This window comes from Lygodium microphyllum, chromosome 25 (genome assembly GCF_053477565.2).
Source record: "Lygodium microphyllum isolate KBCC chromosome 25, Lygodium_microphyllum_v1.1.10, whole genome shotgun sequence".
Classification (NCBI taxonomy): Eukaryota; Viridiplantae; Streptophyta; class Polypodiopsida; order Schizaeales; family Lygodiaceae; genus Lygodium; species Lygodium microphyllum.
The window spans coordinates 67,652,691-67,675,299 of NC_141159.1; the positions used below are offsets into that span (position 1 = coordinate 67,652,691).

General features: G+C 42.9%; 1 protein-coding gene across 2 annotated transcripts in view; it reads left to right on the top strand.

The window, feature by feature from the left end:
- Nucleotides 1-20,169, top strand: part of LOC148014327 (sodium-dependent phosphate transport protein 1, chloroplastic-like) — a 66,618-nt gene extending 46,449 nt beyond the window's left edge. The window contains exons 6-12 of one of the 2 annotated variants that reach the window (XM_087666201.1): nucleotides 16,012-16,221; nucleotides 16,954-17,091; nucleotides 17,849-17,950; nucleotides 18,033-18,098; nucleotides 18,854-18,938; nucleotides 19,538-19,662; nucleotides 19,740-20,169. In XM_087666201.1, coding sequence (XP_087522327.1) covers nucleotides 16,012-16,221; nucleotides 16,954-17,091; nucleotides 17,849-17,950; nucleotides 18,033-18,098; nucleotides 18,854-18,938; nucleotides 19,538-19,635 — 699 coding nt within the window. In that variant the 3' untranslated portion in view covers nucleotides 19,636-19,662; nucleotides 19,740-20,169. The remainder of the gene's footprint in view (nucleotides 1-16,011; nucleotides 16,222-16,953; nucleotides 17,092-17,848; nucleotides 17,951-18,032; nucleotides 18,099-18,853; nucleotides 18,939-19,537; nucleotides 19,663-19,739) is intronic. The other variant, XM_087666200.1, reaches the window with a different exon arrangement.
- The last annotated feature ends 2,440 nt before the right edge of the window (nucleotides 20,170-22,609 follow it).

Genomic DNA, 22,609 nt, shown 5'->3' on the forward strand with positions numbered 1-22,609 from the left:
CTCTACTCACCTGTTCACTTTCTCTGTTGCAAATCTTCACGCTTCCGCTACCTGCACGCTCCAACAACTGGTATCAGAGCTGAGGTTAAGGTGTTCGCGCTCCTCGAAGTCCGTGTGAGACAACACCAGCTCTTCGCTCGCGAGAAATCAGTAAGTCGTCACTCATACAGGCCAGGTCGTCACTGTTTCCAGGCACGTGTATGTGCTGGACAGCTAGGCGACAGTGTTGCAGGTCACGTTTTGTGCAAGCGACAGCCTGATAGACAGGCGACAGGTCGTTTTTGACCTAGCAGGCAGGGAGAGGTCGTTTTTTGATCAGGCGGCAGTCAAACAGGTCACGAGCAGGGAGGGACAGGTCGTTTTTTGATCAGGCGGCAGTCAAATAGGTCACGAGCAGCCAGGATAGGTCGTTTTTTATCAAGCGCAGGTCACGAACAGGTCATGAGCATCAGGCGCAGGCTGGACAGGTCACACGATGCTGTTTTCGTCACGTTTTTGAGTAGGTGACAGCTCATGCAAAGCTGCCGCAGGCAGCGTAGGTCAACGGCCTCAGTTCGACACGTTTTTTCTTCCAAAAATTTTTAAAATTTTTTCTAAGGTTTACTGCAAGCAACCTCTTTGCCATTGACGGGAGTTCGCGCGCGCAAGCACAGTTCTCAGATTTGGTCAAATTTGAACCTGGAAATTTGGGGCTTTTCCCGGATTTGATGCTGTTTATGCTTGATAGTGACATCTGTGTCAGAAATTGCAGACATTGTGCGCATTGACCTCAATTAATTTTGGGATTTTTCAAAATTTGTTGGAATTTTGCTTATCTGAGTAAAATTTCTTGGCATTGGACCAAGGAAAATTGGGGCTTTTCATGTATTGATGCAATTTTGCTCAGCTGACTCAGTTTGGCTAACATTTGCGCACATTTGGACCTGGAAATTTGGGATTTTGTGCAGAATTTGATAAATTTCTGCATTATTTGCCTGTGCAGTGGCTGGTTTATGTCAAAACAGCAGAGGCTGGTTTATTGCTAGTTATGCAAGAACAGCAGTGTATTTGCTGATTTAGCTTGTGCTCTTGCAGTTCAGTGCTTTTACACTTGTACTTGTGAAAAATGGCTGCAACTTCTTCCAGTTCTGACATTAAAAGTTTGATGGAAATCAAGCGATTTGATGGTTAGGGCTTTGATCTTTGGAAAGATCGTATGCAGGGCATACTGTTCCTAAAGGATTGTGAGGATGCTTTGCAAATGGATAAACCTGCACAAATGTCTGAGGCGGATTGGGCCAAAGTCAATAAAAGGGCTGTGGCTTATATAAAGATGGGTGTCACTGATGACATTTTGACATACATTAAGGGTTTAGACACTGGTCATGCAATATGGGAGAAGTTGAAGACTACCTATGAGATCACCACACCTGTTACTGGATGAGTCCAAGCCTGCAGCTGAGCACTTGAGTGCATTTACTGGCATTTTAAATCAGCTCAAGGATGCAAGTTTGGATTTTGATGATAAGTTGAGGGCGATCTTTTTGATAATGACATTGCCTGACTCTTGGGAGACTTTGGTTGTTTCTCTCAGCAATAACCCCAATCTCACATATGATGGTGTGAGGGGTTCGATCTTGAATGAAGAAATTAGATGTAAGTCTAGTGGAGAAGGCAACAACTCAGCTTATAATGTTAGAGGCAGGGCCGAAAAGAAAAATGCAAATGCTGGACAGATAAGTAGGAGCAAGAGCAAAGGAAAAGAAAAGAGTGATGTTACATGCTATCATTGTGGTCGGAAGGGCCACAAGAAGCCTGATTGTAGGTATTACAAGAAGGAACAAGAGAGAAAGAAGAATGTAGGAGACAAAAAGAAGAAAGAGGAAAAGACAGATGCATCTGAGGTAGGTAAAGGCAAGGAAAAGGCCAATGTGGCCTCTAGTGTTGTCATAGAGGAGCTCTCAGATGCAGAGGCTGATGTATTATGTGCAATGGATTATGATGCCTTTGTATGTCACATGCAGGATATGCAGATCACCAAGGCTGATGTGATTGATGCACTTTTGTCAATTGATGATTGATGGCAGCCCTATCATACTTGTTTTGTATGTGGATGATATGTTGCTAGCTGGGAAGAGAAAGACTAGCTTGGATGCTCTCAAAGATCAGCTGAAATCAGCTTTTTCCATGAAAGATTTGGGAAATGCAGAGCATATATTGGGCATGAGGATTCGTAGGTATAGAACGTAGAAATTGCTGTTTTTATCTCAAGAAAAGTACATTGAAAAGGTACTGGACAGATTTAACATGGCTGAAGCTAAGCCTCTCGAGTACCCTTACCTCCATACCTTAAGCTTAGTAAAGCCAACAGCCCAAAAGATGACATGGAAGCCAATGCTATGAAGGGAGTCCCTTATGCATCAGCTTGTGGCTCTCTTATGTATGCTATGGTGGCTACTCGTCCAGACATTGCTCATGCAGTGGGAGTTGTCAGCAGGTTTATGTCAAATCCTGGCAAACCACATTGGGAGGCTGTCAAGAGTATTCTTAGATATCTGAAGGGTACACAAAGAAAGTGTATTTGCTATGGGCAGGATGCACTTAATCTGCAGGGTTATTGTGATGCAGACATGGCAGGTGACTTAGACACTCGCAGGTCCACTAGCGGGTATGTCTTTACAGTTGCTGGAGGGGCCGTCTCTTGGTGCTCCAGGTTGCAGAACATCGTCGCACTGAGTACTGAAGCTGAATACATATCAGCTACTGAAGCTTCTAAGGAAGCTATATGGTTGAGCAGACTCGCAGAGGATCTCGGCATGTCTATGAGTACTCCAGTGTTGGGATGTGATAGCCAGAGTGCTGTGTATCTGGCTAAAAATGCCATGTATCATTCACGCACAAAGCATATTGATGTGCGATATCACTTTATCAGATTCTGGAGGATGGTCTAATCACATTGACCAAGATCAAAACACAGGACAACCCTGCAGATGTTCTCACTAAAAGTCTAGGCAAGGCTCAGCATGAGCATTGCATACGACTAGTGGGAGTTGGTTAAAGGTTCACTCCGGACCTTTAAGTGGGAGGTTGTTGGGATGTAAAGGTCCTTTATTCACCTCTGTGTATTTTACATGTGTATTGTTATGTTGTACATGTAAATGCACCCTTACGGGCCCTAAGTATAAATACATTTTATTCTTTGTGTACCAACACATTGTTGGTACACCCAAATCTGTTCGTCACTCTTACTCTCACTCTTACTCACCTGTTCACTTCCTCTGTTGCAAATCTTCACGCTTCCGCTACTTGCGCGCTCCAACAACCTCCGTGTATTTTACACGTGTATTTTTATGTTGTACATGTGAATGCACCCTTACGGGCCCTAAGTATAAATACATTTTATTCATTGTGTACCAACACATTGTTGGTAAACCCAAATCTGTTCGTCACTCTTACTCTCACTCTCACTCACCTGTTCACTTCCTCTGCTGCAAATCTTCACGCTTCCGCTACCTGCGCGCTCCAACAGTGAGTCACTGCTAGTAAGTTCCCTATCCCTATTCCCCATTCCAATTCCATGCACTTCATGAAAAGCCCAAAATTTTGATTTCAGAAATGCATCTCATGCTAGTTGTTTAATTAATAAATGTCTGCTATGTATATTCTGGGTGAGGAAAAGCCCGATGCTAGGCGAGGTGGCAAGACAAAAGAGGGGTGACCCCCCCTTGCCATCAAAGATCCTGAAGGGGTGCACAACCCGGCCCGAGGGGAACTTTGCCCACCTCCCGGTGATCTGGAGCCCAAAGAATTATTGCAGGTGCAGGTACATTTGATGGAATAACCCGAACCCTGATCACTTGAGCCTACAAACCCCTACATGCATTGGTAATGTCATGAACCGCTTGGTAATGTATGGTGGATGCAATGCAAGAAGGGCAAGGTATGCAGTGTGAAACTGGTCTCAGCAATGAGCTACGGATGCAAGGAATGTATGGCTTTATGGGGCATTGAGAGCCACCATTGAGGCCCTGGATGTCTGGGATGAGACCCTCACCATTGGGATAAAGTATGCTCCTTGAGGGAGCCTTTGCAGGATATTGCAAACAGCCAGTCCTACACAGTCAGCCTGCAAGAATTGATTACAGCAAAGCCTTCTTGTGTAAGTGAGCGCCAGATTTATAGCTTAGTTCGAAGAGGGCATCTTCCCCTTCGATCTGAGCTAAAAACCTCCCCATTCCGCCCTACGGTTTGGGAGATATACTCAGTTTTGTGCTCAGAGGTATTGTGGGACAGGCAGCAGTCCTACACAGTTAGCCCGCAAAAACTGATTACAGCAAAGCCTTCTCGTGTGACTGAGCGTGAGCTTTATAGCTTGATTCGAAGAGGGTATCTTCCCCTTCAATCTGAGCTAAAAATCTCCCCATTCCGCCCTACGGTTTGGGAGATACACTCAGTTTTGTGCCCCGAGGTATTGTGGGACAGGCAGCAGTCCTACACAGTCTGTCCACAAAAAGTGATTACAGCAAAGCCTTGATCATTTACTGTCGGAGATATTTTTACATAGCCTCGTAGAGGGGATCGAGAGCTTTCATTTGAATCAGAAAGTTTGGCAATCGGAGTTCCCTAGCTCAAGTTATCATCATTTCTGTAACGAGGGGTCTAGTAGACTGCACTTGGAATGGCAGGCCACAAGGGTGAAGCAAAAGCCCAGGAGGAATTTCAGCGTGAAATAAGGGACCCCCGTGCCTCAATGAACGATCCTAGCTCAGCCTAGGAGGATCGTGAAGACTTGTTTGAAGAAGGTGGCCCCGAGATAGATCGCTTGTCTCTGCTCAACCAAACCCTACGCCAACATGAGACCCGTCATGGTGAACGACATTGAGAGATGGAGCAACGCCACAAGGAGATGGAAACCCGTCAAGATCAGCGTCATTTTGAGATAATGACCAAGATGGACTTACTCATAGAGCGCATGGGCGCCCTCATTCCTGCCATTGTCCCCCCCCCTCCCCCCTCCCCCCCCCCTGGATCGACCCAAGGAGTATGTCCCTCCCCGTGAGGCTAACCGCTCTCCACTCTTGGAGACTGGGTGCAGCCCACAAGGTCTTGGTGGTACCCATGGCATTCCCCATAGTACTTATGAGACGGGTGAGTCCTCCACTCGACATGATGAGCCCCTCCTTCCCTCCTCCGTTACGAATCCTTCCAGCCCATCATTGGTACCCCAACTCCCCCGTAACGGAAGCTACTTGCACACTCAAGGGAATGGCTCCAATGCAAATCCTGGGCAGCATGGAATGCACGGAGTGCATGGGCAGCGTGCATATAGCAATGGGCAGCATGTATATGGTAATGGGTAGCATGGACATTTTGGGCAGCAAGGTCCTAATGGGCAATTTGGTTCTCATGTAATGCACGCGCAGCATGGCCCCCATGGGAATTTTGGACAGCAAGACATGTATGGGCAGCATGTAGCACATGGCATTCATGGGCAGCCAGGCCCAAATGAGCTGCGTGACAAGATTGTGTTTACAAAATTCAATGGGCAATCCTCATCCCCAGCTGAACTAGAGGAATGGACCTCTAAATTGGAAGCCTATTTTCTCATCTACCCCCGTACTGATGAAGCAAAGATCATTTTTGTCTCCCTTCACTTAGAAGGTTTTGCCCACACATGGTGGAGATTTGTTCAACGAGAAAACCAGCAGTTTTGTGATTGGGAAGAGTTCAAGATGCACATGATCCAAGTTTTTGTCTCCCTGATGGAAAAAGAACGCTTGGCTAGGCAATGGTATCAGTTTGATCAGCGAAATCTCACTGTGAGGGAGTACACCAACCAGTTTATGAACCTATCCATGTATGTTGAGGCAGTTAGTGATGAGGCCAAATTGCATAAATACATTTATGGGTTGGATGCGCATCTCTCAGCTAATGTAATGGCTCAAAAGCCAACCACCCTGTTTGCAGCCATAGAATTGGCCGAACGCTATGGTCGAAAGTACCGCCGCAATGAGAACACGCAGCCCATTGCCGGACAGCAAAGATACCCTATTAGGCAACCCCCATATGCTAATAATTATCACAGCAATAATGCAGGGAATGGCAGCCCCAAAATTCCTACTTACCCCACTTTTAATACTGAAAGAAAATATGGTAGTTTTGGGACAGCACCACCCTCCAAAAGTGACCCAAAGTATGCTGAAAATAAGGCCAGGAATGGCTTCGGTCCCAACGGTCAGAAATTCATTCCTCCTGAAGTTGTCAAGGATAGAAAAGCTAAAGGCTTGTGTTTTAAATGTGGGGATAAGTACACGATTGATCATGCATCCAAATGCCCCTTTAAGAACGCCACTGTTAAGTTTAATAGCATATATGTGCTGGAAGATAGTGACAAGCTGGAAGAGGACATGCATGACAGCTCTCAAATAATGACACTCGCTGAAAATGCTGAATATGAGGAGGATACTGATCCCGATCAGTTTTATGACTCACCGGACCGGTTTCCTTTTGACCCCGGTGGCTGCTCCGTTGATGACATGCTTGGGAATGACCCTTGGCACCCCTCATTCACCGCTATATCAGCCTGCTCAATCTCCATGGATGCATGGACCGGCTCTAGGAGTCCGAATACCTTACGGTGCATGGTAACATCCTCATAGATAGTGGCAGCACACAGCTTTGTAAATAAATCAACTCTTAGCCGTTTGACATGTGTTCCCACTGAATTACAGCAACCCCTTCGGGGTCAAGTGGCCAATGGAAATGAGGAAGTGAGCTCCCATGTATGCACACAAGTGTCTCTCATGCTGGCTGAAAATTACACAGCAAAGGTGGACTTGATTACCCTTGATATGGGCCCCGTGGATGTTGTATTGGGATGTGATTGGCTTTAGTAGTTGGGAAAAATCTCTATGGACTTCTCTTAGCTGTACATGGAGTTTGTAATGCATGGGCAGCTTGTACATTTGGAGGGAATCAAAGAAAATGCAGATTTTCAGCTTATAACAGTAAGACAACTCAAAAAGGAATTCAAGAAGCGCTCCCAAATCTTTGTCTTGCATTTGTATAAGGATAATGATGACCAACACACCTTGGGGAAGCAAAATGCAGCACTAAAAGCACTTTTGGCTGAGTATGAGGACCTATTTCAGCCTCCCACTATCCTCCCACTATCCTTCCCCCTAAAAGATTGGTGGATCACCCGATTGACTTGGAGCCCCATGCCAAGCCCATCAATAAACCCCCATATAGACTCTCTAAATGTGAGAGAGAGGAAGTAACAAAGCAAGTCAAGGAGCTCACTGAGATGGGATTCATAGAGCCTAGCTCTTCCCCTTATGCCTCCTCGGTCCTATTGGTTAAGAAAAAGGACGGATCTTTCCGGTTGTGCATTGACTACCGTGATCTCAATAAGATCACCATAAAAAATAGATACCCCATCCCTCGAATTGATGACTTGCTTGATGAACTCAAGGGTGCACGCTACTTCACTAAGATTGATTTGCGATCCGGTTACCACTAAATCAGAATGAGGGCGGGTAATGAAGCCAAAACAGCCTTTTGGACTGACCGTGGCTTGTACCATTTCCTTGTCATGTCATTTGGGCTCAGAAATGCCCCCGCCACATTTCAGAGCTTAATGAACAAGATATTGCAGCCATGGCTTTTCCAGTTTGTGTTGGTATTCTTTGATGGTATACTCATTTACAGCAAGTCAATGCATGAGCACTTGAAGCATGTCAGGCAGATTTTTGATGTACTAAGAGAGCACCGCCTCTTTGCCAAAGAAACCAAGTGTGTCTTTATGCAAACGGAGGTTGAGTACTTAGGACACATCGTTAGTGAAAAATGCATCCAAGCTGATCCAAAAAAAGTGCAATGTGTCCGGGAGTGGCCCACCCCCACTATCACTACCTCGCGTGGTTTTCTTGGTCTCTCCTCCTTTTATAGGAGATTTATTCGCCATTATGCCACAATTGCAGCTCCGTTAACAGACCAGCTGAAAAAAGAGGCTTTCCTATGGGATGAATTGGCTGCCCGCAGTTTTCAGCAGCTGAAAGACTTGCTCACTTCAGCCCCCATCCTTGTATGCCCCGATTTTTCAAAGGATTTTACCATCCAGTGTGATGCTAGTGGACGGGGTATTGGTGCAGTTTTGTTGCAGGAACATGGGGTAATAGCATTTGAGAGCCGGAAATTGGATGATAAAGAGAGAGAGTTGCATGTCTATGATTAGGAGATGTTGGCAGTCATTCATGCTATCAAAAAATGGCATCACTACTTGTATGGCAGCAGATTTAAGGTGAAAAGTGACCGATGCACTCTCTTGCATGTGGGGATGCAAGGTCTCATTCATCATTGAACTCCACTATGATTGGATTGAAGAGCTCCAAGAGGCATACTTGCTTGATGCTGAATTCAGCCCTCTTTTCTAGAAATTACAGCAAGGTGTCATGGATGACAATTCCCAATATCAGCTCCGTAATGGCCTCATTTGGATCCATGGCCGTATTGTGATTCCCCACGCCTCTCCCTTCACCCAAAGGATCCTTGAAGAGATGCATTCTTCCCCAATTGCTGGCCACTTAGGAGTCTTCAAAACATATGATCGAGTTTCAAAAAGCTTTCATTGGAAAGGCCTATGGCGGGATGTAAAAGACTTTGTGTCTAGATGTGTGCCTTGCCAACAAAATAAAGATAGCTCTCTTAAACTGGGTGGCTTGTTGCAGCCTTTACCTATTCCCAAAGGAAAATGGATCCACAAAGGTTTTTGGCGCTACTTAAACTCTAGGAAGTTATCATTGCTAACTGCATATCTTAGCAAGGAAAAGATTGTTTATTTGGCATGAGTTTTGTTCGCAAGAAAAAAGGAAGATTAATTGAATTTACCTAACCACAAAGCAATAAAGTTTAGGACTGAAAAATCAATTGTCACATAGATAACAAATCGTGCCAAGGTGATCTCGATATTACCTTCTAAAAGTTAACCGAATTAATATAAACTTAGAAATACCTATGCTATGAAATATGAATTGGGAATGATTTAAATCCAAAGAAACGTTTATACCTTAAATACTTGTCCACCTTCCCTGATTGTAGGGTCAATAAATCGTAACGTAAAAGAACTAGGCTGTCCCTGAGGTTCTTAAAGAAAATAATAAAAGGAGACCCTAAGTCTGACAAACGTCAGCTTAAAGAAACCGAAACGGATTGCTTCATCGCATATTACGATGCAGGACTTGCACGGCAAGTACGAAGTCATATGGTCTTGTGATTGATTCACAAGAAGAAAGGTTAAATACCCTCAACAAGGATGCTCCTCTCTTGTACCAATTTATTTGCAGCACAAAGGGAAGGACAGCTAGATTCACAGATCCCTTCATCTTTATAGACCATACCATTTCACCCTCTTGAAAGTTAAGGGGTCTTCTTTTTGCGTCAGCATGGAGCTTCATGTGCTCTTGAGCCCTTTTGAGGTTTACCTTACATTGTTGAAGTAGAGCTTGCATGCGATTCAGCTCTTCTTTTCCCAAGGGGTTGAGCTTTTCATTGAAGATCACGGTAGGAAGGGGCACCCGATAACCATACAATGCTTCGAAGGGAGAGACTTCAATGCTTGAATGAGTGGAGTTGTTGTAAGAAAATTCAGCTGAGTGCAGCCATATATCCCAAGAATTCTGCACATCATGACAAAAATGTCGCAAGTTTCAAGCCACCCTACAAGATCATTAAGAAGGTCGGGGACTTGGCTTACCGCCTCCAACTCCCTCCCACCACTAAGATCCATGATGTCTTCCACGTGAGCCAATTGAAACCTTTCATTGGCACTCCCAAAGATCATGCAGAGGAGCTTCCACCCATAGATGAGGAGGGCCTTATTCAGTACATTCCGGAAGCGGTCATTGGGCAACGTGAAAAGCAACTCCGCCCCCGTTCCATATATGAATACTTGATCAAACGGCAAGGCCTACCAATAGAGGAAGCCTCTTAGCGCCCAGCATCTATATTGGATGAATTTCCACACCTCAAGAAGGCTATGTTGGCTGGCACCTCACCATGAGCCCTGTTTTGGGCTGCAGTCTGCATCTGGACAGCCACCTGTTTTGTACCAGATTTGGTCCTGGTCCACTCTCAGCCCCATTCTCCATACATGGCCAGAAAGTATACCTCGAGGGCTCCGTGCCGACACCTTATTTGCCCCGATCGGAGTTCCCTAGTGGAAGTTATGGCTGTTTTTCTCCAGCCATACCATCTGGAACTGCACACTAGAAATTCCTGGACAGCCCTTTATTTTGTACCAGTTTTGGTCCTGACCTGATTGCAGCCCCGCCTCACCCACATGGGCTGAAAGTATATCTCATGGGCTCCGTAAGGACACCTCAATTGTCCCATTCGGAGTTGCCCACATAAAGTTATGGCTGATTTCCTAAAGCACACTCTTACAGTCCATGACTACATCCCTTGTTTTTGAGGACAAAAACTTTATGAGAAGGGATGGTTTGCAATGAACGGGGATCACAGGAATATGGCATGGGAACATACCAGTCACACTGACGGTATATAAGGTGTAAGAGGGTATTTTGAGGTATCACAGACATTATCAGGAAACTCTCTTTTCACCTTCTCAAGCTTCCATGGCTTCCTCTTCTTCTTCCTCTCTCCCTGTTTCTCTCTCTTCTTCTTGCTTTTCTCTCTCCTCTCCCTCTTCTTTTGCAGTCCTTCTCTCTCTCTCTCTTTCCTCTTAGTTAGGACAGTTAGGTCTCCTTCATTACACACTCCCCCACCCTATCCTCCCTATCCACTCTATTCCCATTACACTCCTTCTCTGTCTCCTAGTACTACCACTTGTTGCAATGGCCAAGAATGCCTTCACAGATAAGAGTCATTTTAATGGGTCAAATTTCATCACTTGGTCGAACTTCATGTAATAAGTGCTTGAATCTCAGGATCTTTGGGACCTTGTCGTTGGTATTGAGCATATGCTGGACCCTCGATTAGCTGCACGAGATTACACTCGATACATCAATCTCGATTTCGAGCTTCAAGAGTTTTCCATTAAGGAAGGGAATGATCTAAAATCGTTGAGTTTGCCACTACTAGCTCCCCGAAGTTAGATGACGATCAGGTCACGTTCTTCTTAAACAAGTTGCTCGACAAATACTTTCATTTTATTTAGCACATTATCTCACTACCTAGATTTCTGACCTTCTACAAGTTTGAGTGCCAATTTTTGCGTTATGTGAGGTTGCATGATCAAGTCCACAATAAAGTCTCCATATAGCCTTCCCTTCCAACTTTAGCAAGAACTTGCAAGATACGAAGACAAGCTAAAACAAGGGCGACTCCCCTTTCTTTGACGGAATTAAAGAAATACAACCACTTTGGTAGAAAATCCCTAAGAAAAATAGGTTTCGCACACACTGGCAGAAATCAGGGGGTCATGTGGACAAGGAGTGTCGTACCAAGGCCTAGGGCCTTCCACCTAGAAAACTACAACAAACTGTTGTGATCACCTCCACTTCGGCTGGCCAATCTAATGGGGCTATGCCTTTGGCTTTTGTGCCATCTACTTCATCTACCACAGTGGCTAGTGGACATGTGGCACGCGGATAGCCTTAGCAATCTATATCTTTCACTACTCTTGAAGAATTAGCTGATCGGTGTGCTAGTGACTCACCTATTGCACTTTACCTATCCATTCCTAGGGCATCCATTGCAACTTCTACGACCTCTTTCCCACCTCGACATACGTGATGGTGGCCACACACTTAGCTCTTTCCTTTTTTGGACTTCTGTTGCATACTTGCATACTTGCATACTCATTGCATTGTACTTAGCTTTGCTTTCCTTTATTTTCGGTTTTGCTCTTTGGAGCATCTCACTAGTCACCTTTGTGCTTGCAAATTTTGATCTCTTCTGCAGGGTTTTGTACTTCAGTGTAGGGCTAACATGTAGGTTTGTATCAATCCTTATCGAGCTCGAGATAGAAGTTGCGTACCATTTCTTTCATGGTTCCATCTACTTGGAGTTTTGCTCTTCTACCAGCATAGAGGCTTCCCCACCCGTGGCAGAATGTGCAACATCTCTCTTGATGCTATAATGGCAGTGACTTATATCCTTGCTCTTTCAATAGGTATGCTTTATCATCTTCCTCCACATGGTTTTTGGCACCACACAAAGATTGACATCCTTAGGGTGCTCTTCTTTCTTCGGCATTGATATCGATGTTGAGAGGGGGTTCCTACTCTTCTCGGTATTCTATAGGTTTTGGCACTTGTCTTCGATATGGGCCTTCCCTCCCTATTGTATCATCCTCTATGCATTGCATGATTTCATCATTTTTGTATTAGGGCACTTGGGCCAGCAAACATTTTCCCTACGTGAGACACTGTCCAAATGGCACTGCATGAGCATTCCTTAGCATGTAGCATTCTATCATAGTTGCACTCGTATGTAGTACGAATTGGTTCGTACTATACCGGTCGTACCGTACCGTACCGTACCGTACGAATTCGTTCGAATTTATATAAAAAAACAAGCATTTTTTTTTTTGCGTGGTTGTTGTTGTTGACTGTTGTTGACTGTTGTTGTTATGGTGGTGGTGGTGGTGATTTTGTAGCCTTGATCGATCAACCAAGAAAGGGGTTGGAAGCTTGATTAGACTCCTCATACATGTTTTGTTATGATTTATCCTAGAGCCAAAGGCCATACATAAGGTATTCAAGCAGTTCCAAATGTTTCTAATTGATGTCCCATCATTTTTCACAATATGTTAGTGCCATCAATAAATAAATTCAGCACCATTTGAGAAAATCATCAAGTAACTTAATCCTATTGATTTTACCTTTGTTCATAGCTCATTTTGCACCATCCAACCCAAAGCATTAGTACACATTGCTAATAAAACTAGGCCAGAGGATAGCTTGGCCTAATGTACCTTCTAAGAGTATACGAATTAGTGAATGTACCATCGGTAGCTACTTTAGCCTTAGCAATGCCAAACAAAACTATAACAAAATTCATAAATCTTTTACCAAAACCTTTGGTGGTTTGTTTGGTAATTGTTGGTCTCATAGGTCATTTTGGCCTCTTGTAGACGTTAATAAAGCATCTCATGTCATTTCATCTCTCTCTCTCTCCCTCTCTCTCTCTCAACCTTCTCTCTCTCAAGCATACATGCCTCTTATTTGTATGATCATTCATGTATGATGTATCCACTCCTATGTATGTACTTGTAAGTTGTAGCGCATGTTGCGCATGCGGCATATGCCATAGAGGTTTTGGCGTGTTACCCTCAAATATTCATCTTATATACTCCAATAGCATTGCTATTTAGACTTTAAACATCTGTTCTATCATCTATAGTTCAAAATAATGAAATTTTTTTTTTTTTTGGTACTAATATCGTACCGTACCTTATAACATCTTAAGGTACCATTTAGTACCGTATTTTATCGTACCGTACTTTTCGTACGTGACAACTATGCATTCTATGCATCCCATTGTGTAGAGCACCATTGGACGGATTCCAAGCTGTTTCCATTGGTAGATTATACCATTATCCTTCTTTCCAAGATCCTTCATCACCTTTCCCTTGTCATCAACAGCCTTGAGTGAATGGGTAAGCTTGTATTGTTTTATGATATGTTGGGTGTACCATTCCTACTCTCGTCCTTTGGGTCAGTGTTACTTAATTGACCGACACCCAAAAAATAACTATCAAGTTTATTTTAAAAAAAGTTTAATGTGGTTCCATCTGCCCTTGTAAGGCTTGGCAGGTCATTAGGCAGCCAAATAGCACCCTTTGTCCAATGCCTATCCTCTTTTGGGTTACTACTTGGGCTCCCTTGGTAAGATAACCATTGCCTTTGTAGTCTTGGTAGGCCATTGGGTAGCCGACATGCACCCTTTGTCCGATGCCCTAGCTGCTTTAGGGTGGGATGCCTTGGGATAAGCATTGCAGCTCTTTCCTTTTAGATGCAGTGTTGCGCTGAAACATGCTTTACATCTGAATAGCATCTTTAAACAGCCCTAGATATGTTTAATTAATGAAAAACACAAAAGTGGTGCGTGGTTCAAGAGTGTCTTAGTGTTCCCCCAAAATCCTATTTGTTTGGGGCACCCTTCATGTATAAATAGACAGGCTGCGCACCATTGAGTCTTATCCTTTTGATGCAGATTCTCACTCCTTTGTTGCGTTTGATCCATCTTCCATTGCCAGCCTACAACCTGCCTCCTCCTTGCGTTCGACTCTCCATCAGCTATGTGATAGGTGGCAGACATCCCTTGTCATTGCAGCATGACTATTCTTCCTTCAAAGGGCCAATCTTGTTGAAACTTGATAGGTTTATCACCTATTTTGGTCTCCTAAACTGGTAGAAATAAGGCTTCCTCCTTTTTAGAAGTCTTCTGCATGTTTGCTTCTTCTTCTCAGAACAGAGGTCTCTCACATTCTATGAGATGGTAGTGATTCTGTATATGGCCTCTCAATTTCAATACCCAGTAGCGACTCTCTCCAACTCCTCTTCCCTATTCAGCAGTACATAGATGTTCCTCCCTACTTCTTGAGATTGATCTCTGCTTTGATTCCTTGCCAGGTGTCTGCTTAGTTTCAGGTCCACGGTTAGGCCTAGCCAGATGTCTGCTTAGTTTCAGATCCACGGTTAGGCTTAGCCACATCTTTCCTTTTGTACATATGTTTTTTTCGTTAGCAGCAGCTACTTGTTTAGAAGATTCAGCTTTGCTCTGCACTCTATCTCCCTTGGCCGACTGCTGGATGGGTTGCTTGTTATCCCTTGCAGAGTCAGTGATCGGTTTGGGCTCACCTTCTAAGGCTCAATAGCTGGAGCATCCACTGGTTTGCCAACCTCCACTTGACCATCCATGTCAATCTCCTTCCTATTATCCTTTTTATCATCCTTTCAGAACATGTTTGATGAAGTTTCCAGACTCCAGCAAAGGTAACATGCAACCAGGAAAGAAGAGAAATTGACCTCTGCCACAACTTTCAGGCCATTGTCCTCATATAGCTTGAATACTTTAGTTATTCCTTTGTTCACAAAGTATGCATACTTTTTTCTCAGCTTGTAGAAGATCAGTACATGCCTTGGGAGCATAGAGCACCGCCCAAAGAAAAGGCTTTCAGTACAAAGCCTATTAAGCTAGAGCCTCTCTGCACCAGTATAGATTCATTGGCAAGGGTTTCTTCTTTGTTTAGTGAGTTCCAGTGCCAGGAGAGAATGGATACTTGGAAGTGTGGTGGGATTCAGAGGTAGTCTTGTCCTTGTTTCTCCACGGTTTGCCAACTTCTCTCTGGAGGATGTCGTACTTTATTAGTGGCTGGTCTGGGCTCCTTTTCTTTTTGTCTGTGACTGGCTGAAGGGTGAGGTGCATGCACTGGTAGAACTACTGGACAGGCAGCAGTTTTGATTACCTCCTTCTCAGCTCCTGCCGGCCATGCTTTCTTCTTTTTATTGCATAGTCTTAAGGCCTTCTACCAATGCATGCTTGATCTGCACCATGTCCACATGTTGACCACATATGATGTCAGGAAAGTTTTGTGTCATGCTATTGCCATACTTTTTTGTGCACTTTGAGGCAGCACCTCCCTGCATGCAGGGAGACGCGACAGATCAAGAAAGAAACTTCCTTGCATTAGTTGCCAGTGCCCACTCATCCTTTCTCTGCTGCTTCCTCTTGTGCCTCCTCTAATAATCCTACATAATAAATTCGTTATATATTTATTCTAAAGATTTGGAAGGGTATGGAGGCTCCTGATTGGAGTTACCAGTCCCTTTGCAGTCATTCCGTGCTATTTATTAATTTTTCCAGAACTTGCACATGCATAACTATGAAAATATTCATTTATAACAGTTCATTACAAGGCAAAGAATTTTTGTTCTTTGGAACTTTTTTCTTGAAAGGAAGTGTGGTGTTTTAGAAATATGTAGCTTATCTTTTTTATTTCTCTGAAGTAAAGTGTGTAAATTGTTTAACTGATATACCTTCACCTTTGTTGCTAATATTTTTCAGGCATCTAGCTCTCCACTTGAAGATCCCACAATAAGTGAAGAGGAGAAGAAACTCATACTGGGAAGTAACATTGTAAGAGAACCTGCTGCAGGCATTCCTTGGAAGCTTCTCTTGTCCAAAGCGCCTGTTTGGGCTCTCATTATCTGTCACTTCTGCCATAACTGGGGGACTTTCATCCTCCTCACATGGATGCCAACGTACTACTGTGAGGTGGGTTTTCAGGCACCCTGTCTAAGGAACAAATAAGGATTTATTTGTTATGTCTTCAACCTAAAATGCCTTAAAGCATAAATGTTGGTGCTGCTATTGAGATTGTTATGTGGTTCTCAAAATATGTTTAAAGTCAACGAGTGTTGTATCACAAGCTTCTATCATGGTAAGTTTGATTTTCACTGTTTGTAATGCCCATCATATGCTGCAGTATGGAGCTGCATGGACATGAACCTCTGCACTTTTTTCATTGCTATTTTTGTCTGTTTGTGAGGATTGGGAAATCTCAACTGCAAGGATTTATTAGGTGCAAGCTTCAACATCTGTCGTTCATTATAGCAGCTTGCAGCTCATTTCTTTCCTTTTCAAGGTTGCTAAAGATCCAACAGTAGTATGGATGCTACCTTTGATTCTTTGTTCAACCGCAGATAAGTGCGAGGGCAAGAGTGACCTTTGGTAGTACAGTCAGAGAGCTGATTGTCTATTTTTGAGAACTTATTTATTGCGTAACTAGTATGTTCATTTATGTGAAATCTTTTGACAATGCCAGTGTTTGCATACAAGAATGTGCTTACTTTTTCACTGCATGTTCACTTTCTGGTTCAAATGGGTGCAACAGAAGTAGAGACCATCCGTATATCAAATTTAGGCAAGTTGCAGGTTGCTCACAATTTATTTTCTGACTAGCGTTTTTCTAATATTCTGCATTGGAGTTCATTGTGTTGTGACCAGGTACTGAAGTTCAACCTTACAGAATCAGGAATGTTTTCAGTTCTTCCATGGCTTACCATGGCCCTAGCTGCAAATTTGGGTGGCTGGATTGCTGATTCACTGGTCAGCAGAGGAGTTTCAGTTACCACAGTCCGCAAGGTACAGTGCACGAATTGAAAAAGATATCTTTGTTTGTGGTCAATCATATTGCTTCATATTTCTAAGATAGTCCACCTCTTTTGATGGGTAATAGCCGAGTCATGAACAGTATTTGGAGTCTTTGTTGGCTGCTTGAACTCTCTTTGTAGAATTTTCATTCGCATTTTGCAACACACTAAAAAACTAAGACAAATTGCTGCTCTTTTATTAGACTGTCTAGGCATCTGAAGCGTTGCTGTTTTTGTCTAGACAATCTGGGCTCCAGAAGTTTTACTGCTCTTTTATTAGACTGTCTAGGCGTCTTCGTTTGTGATCAATCCGATTGCTTCATGTTTCAAGACAGTAGGCCTCTTTTTAATTGGTAACAGCTGAAACATGATCAATATTTGGAGTCTTTGTTGATTGCTTTAACTCTCTCTGTAGAATTCTTCATAGACATCGATACACACTTAAAGACCCGGATAGTCTGGTCATCTGAAGTGTTTCTGCTCTTTTATTCGATTGTCTATTCTAATCATTACTGCTGTCATCTAGACAATCTGGGCATTTGAAAGTATTGACACTATTTTATTAGATTGTCTAGGCATCTGAAGTGTTTCTATTATTTTATGTAACAAATCTGATCTCTTTTACTAACAAACTGTATTTTTTCCCCCTTGAGTTCTCTCCCTCTTGTCCCCCATCCCCTCTTATTTTGGCATAAGAGTGGAACTTCTTTCTGTTGTTTATTTCTCTCATCTGTTGTTCAAAATGCCAGGTTATGCAGACTGTTGGATTCCTTGGTCCAGCTTTTTTCTTGACCCAGCTCAGCCACGTTACATCCCCTACTCTAGCTGTCCTTTGTATGATGTGCTCACAGGTGTGGCAAAATTTGAATAACATTCTTCAATGATGCATGCTTTGTATACAGTTTTGTTACAAGCAATTGTACTTTTTTTCAGGGAACTGATGCTTTCTCACAATCTGGTCTCTATTCAAATCACCAGGATATCGGTCCTCGCTATGCAGTATGATATTTCCAGCACTGTTTTTCTTTTATGTGATAACTTGGTGATTGGTGAGAAAAAAGGAGTCATGTATGGTGCTAGCTCTTCTTTTTGGAACTAAACAACATAATTATAGGAGTTTATTTTTATGGTTGCACAAAAGGGACAGGAGGTTATGCACTGGCATGATCTCACAAAGTAGACATTTCTCCTTGCCTTATGCAGGAAATGTATAATGATATGACATAGGGCTGGTATATTGAAACTGCACTCTGTTGAGTGGCTGTTATATGTTAGGGCTAGGTGACAGATCTCCTTCTTCCACTTTATATCCTCCTCTCCTGTTAGTATTGGACTTCCTCAGATTCTCATTTGCTTAACCTAAGCAAATCATGATCGTCCATTTTTCCTGTCTGTTTATTTTAGATTCGCACCCCTTGCTTGTCAGAAATACTTAGTGGCTTAGTCCCATAAAAGACAAAGACTTGCATCTTGTTGAGATGTGCATGTGTTATTATTTAAGAGCCGCTTGTTTTTGGAAATACAAACCACATAATGATTTTTTCCCTTCTTATCCAATGAATGCAAACCTGGAAGATAAAGTCTTGCATTTGACAATACATGTGTCCTTTGATTCCAAGTAGGGATAAAATTTCAAATTGCATCTTGCCAGGTTACAATCTTTTGTCTTGACATAGCTATAGCCTAAATTACAAAGAGCTACCAAAGCATGCTGACTATACTATACATTCACTGTTCTATTATGGGACTTGTAGGGTGTACTGCTAGGGCTATCCAACACAGCAGGAGTACTTGCAGGCGTGATTGGCACGGCTGCAACAGGATACATCCTTCAGCATGGTACAGTTTTCTGCAAACAAACTAGTCATTTATATACAATTGCAGTTATATACTTGTGGCCTTATTTGAGATATTTGATTGTGTCAGGCTTAGTATTAGTTTCTTGTTAGTATGGAACACTGCCACATAAGAAAATTACATGGACCAACGATTGCTCAAGCAACACAGGTTGAAGGTTACCATGTCTCATAAGAACTTAGTTTTGGTGGTGTCACTCTGTCAGTGCCAGAAAATCGAGGGGAAGAAGAATGAAAAACATGAAAACTTGACTGATAAAAATGTCTCCATGGGAAGGGAATAGCTAAAGACAGAAGTCATACATTGTTAGAAGGCTTTTTTTGCTGGACCTTTTACAAATTTTGTCATTTTTCTCCATACATAGCTACTTCCCACTCAGTATTCAACATTTGGAGACTACACAGTAGCCATACTAATGCAATTCTCGAGTGAAGGATGTGCCTGTGGTTATTCTGATACAGAGTTGATGAGGCTATGTTAATATTGAGAATATATCCTTGCCTGTCAAGCTGGTGGTTTGGTGTTTTGTTGTGTAAATATTTTTTCATCATGTTTTGGCCCTGATTTAGTACATGGTTCAGGGAGCTGGGATGATGTGTTTAAAGTGGCAGTTGGTTTATACCTTTGTGGAACTGTCGTGTGGAATGCATTTGCAACTGGAGAAAGGATCTTCGATTGAGAAAAATCAGTCTCCACAGTGACAAAGGTAGCTTTGCTTCATGATGCTGTGGCTTCGAGAAAGTTTTGATTCATTTCTTGAATGCGTACCATTAACTTGGACAGTGCCCTGCTATAGACGTTACTAGCAAGGAATTTCAAAGGTGCAACATGGTAATGACAAAGCAAGCTGTATAACTTGATATTGTTGGCATGGATGCGAGAGGACCTTGAAAATGCATGCCATTACCTATGTATCATTTGGATGCACAGAGCTAGCCTAATTGGAAAGATGGGTTGATACAGTGATGTCTATGAGACTTATGAAGCAGCTTACAGAAGTTTGAATGAGCTCTGCAAATTGTGTAAAGTTGAGAAAACCAATTGAGTAGTTTCAGAGCCCGTGCCAGTCAAATTTAACAACACTGATTGTTTGCCACAGAAGATGTACCTTATTTTACGCCACTCCCAATTGACCAAATAATTTCGGCTTGATGGCCATGACCTTTTTGATCCTGCTGTAATTCTATGAGGAATATAAGGAGTGGTCTATACCATGATTCCCCTTTATATACTTGTGGTTATAATTCTTTGTCTCTTATAGTCGTATCAAGTTGATTGTAAAGGTATCGACATGGTTTTAGAATAAATTTAGATGAAGCAAAATTTTCTGACATAGAAGCGAATGATGATCTGATCTTAGGCTCTACTTGCAAGTTCAGACAATCTGCGATAGCTCCACGAACAAACACAACATTAAAACAGCACTGCATCCATCAAAGCTTTTATTGTTGCTACTACTGCCCCCACATAAGCTCTTGTCCAGACACACTTTTGGTTCGGATGGCAAGGGCATGCATCGTAGGTTGAAGTTGTATGGTGTAGCACACTTCTGTGATATGAACCTCTTGCATGGTGGATTTCAAATTTGCATGCTGGAAGGAAAAATGCAACCAGAGAGTTGGTTTTGAGAGGATACACTAGAATGAATGGAACTTAATGCACATTCCAAGTACATGCAGGTATTTGATACAAGGAACGATCAAGGAGTGAAGAGCTGTCCCACAGCCGCTCTCTCTTGGGGAGTGGGCTGAGGGGTACTGAAGACGTGTGTCGTACTTTTGATGGATCCGGAATGCAGTAGTCCACCAGAGTACTCTGACCAATTTGATGTAAGCACTCTAAATAGCAACAAGATAGCAGAATTTGCCAAATGCAGTAGTTCCAGAGTGTGAGGACGTTGCCAAGGCCAAGGAACCACAGACTGAGCAGCAAAATGCAGCAGCTCTCTGGCCATGGGCAGGATGCAGGCGACCAGCTGTACGGTTGAAGGGACCAAACAACATGGAGTCAGAGAACGAGAGATGAATGAATGAATGAATGGAACCCAATGAACTAAAAACTAGGATGTCGAGGTATGTGATACAAGGAGCGGCCGTGGGGCACCTGGCTGTCCAACAGCCGATCTCTCGGGGTGTGGGTTGAGAGACGCCAAAGAAGTTTGTCATGCTTGATTGGATCTTGGATGCAGCAAAGCTCAATGCTGGATCTGATGTAGGTGGTGCACAAGGACCACAAAGCATAGCAGGTAGGTGGCTCTACTAGGGTTGGGAGGTTTGTATACCAGAGGCAATAGTTTTATGATAGAGAATAACAAGAAAAACACAAGGCACTAGAGGGAGTCGACAACAATTAATAATGTCATTAATCAGAACATGACAGCAACACAAGGTGCTAGGCACTCTTTAACACAAAGAGGTGATAGTGATGGGGGAGATAGGTTGGGATTGATGAGGCTAAGCAACAAATGTAGCTGGCATTGATGTAGACAAGGGTGATGGAAGCTAATGACAATGATGGGGATGGTTTGGGATAGAGAGTGTGGCAAGCACATGGATTCCTTTTGTACCTTGCGAGCTAATTGTCCCACCAAATTCTCGGAGCTCACCTTTCTCCTAATTTATCTGGAGTTTTAATTTGGGGCTTAACAAAAGTCGAAAGAGGTTAGCCCATTGTTTGAGATTAACTTTTGGTGTAGCTTAACTTCCCCCCTCAAGCTAAAAATGTATAAATGAAAAGTAGGTTCTTTGCTCCATTCAAAGATCCCATCGCAAAGAAACGAAGGGCGCCACAAAGGACTATCCTAGGGTCTACCATTATCACAAAAGGTGATGGATATCTTCTTTTCAGCCCCTTTTGTTGTTTTCTAGAGTCAAACTTTTATACACATTCTTAAGCCCTTATAGAAGGAACCATAGTGCTAGACCACCCCCAAGGGTTTCCATAAAGAAAAATGGTGAGGTAAGTAAGGAATTTTGCATGACACCACTATCTTGTCCACGATTTATTATGAGCAATGTGCCCACAAAACTTTGCTCACTGAAGTGAATGGGAAGCATGCTACACATTACAAGGGTTTTTATTTGGATAGTTACCGAAAATGGGTTTCACCGTTTCAAGTGCCCAAAATGTAATGTAATGATAAGGCAAGATGTGAATGAATGCTAATACATCATTGCCACTTGAGTAGTGATGTTGCATGGGAGTGCAAGATCTTTACAAATCATCAATGTAAAAGCTAGAAAAGATGTCAATGTTCGAAGTGTAAACAAGACAAACTAGTTCCTAGGTGTAGAAAATGTCAATGCCAAAGGTGGAAGAGGAGTCGATGCTCCACTCCTTCCTTGTGATGTTGAAGGGGGAGATGGATCAAGATCTATACCCTTGCACAAGTCTTGAAGCATTGGTTGATTCATTGCCTTGATGAGGACACTAGCATGGTTTGATAAAGGTATGAATACCCAACCAAGTGGTATCCACCTTGACATACTCTTTTGAAAAGTGGAAATGTACACCCCATATGCTTGGTTGTGGGAGATCTAATAGGATTATGAGCTAGTGCTATGGCACATTGGTTGTCAATATGAATGACTTGTGTGGGGTTTCATTTCGAGTTTGCTTCCACTTGTAAAGAAAAGTTATTGAGTGAATAATAA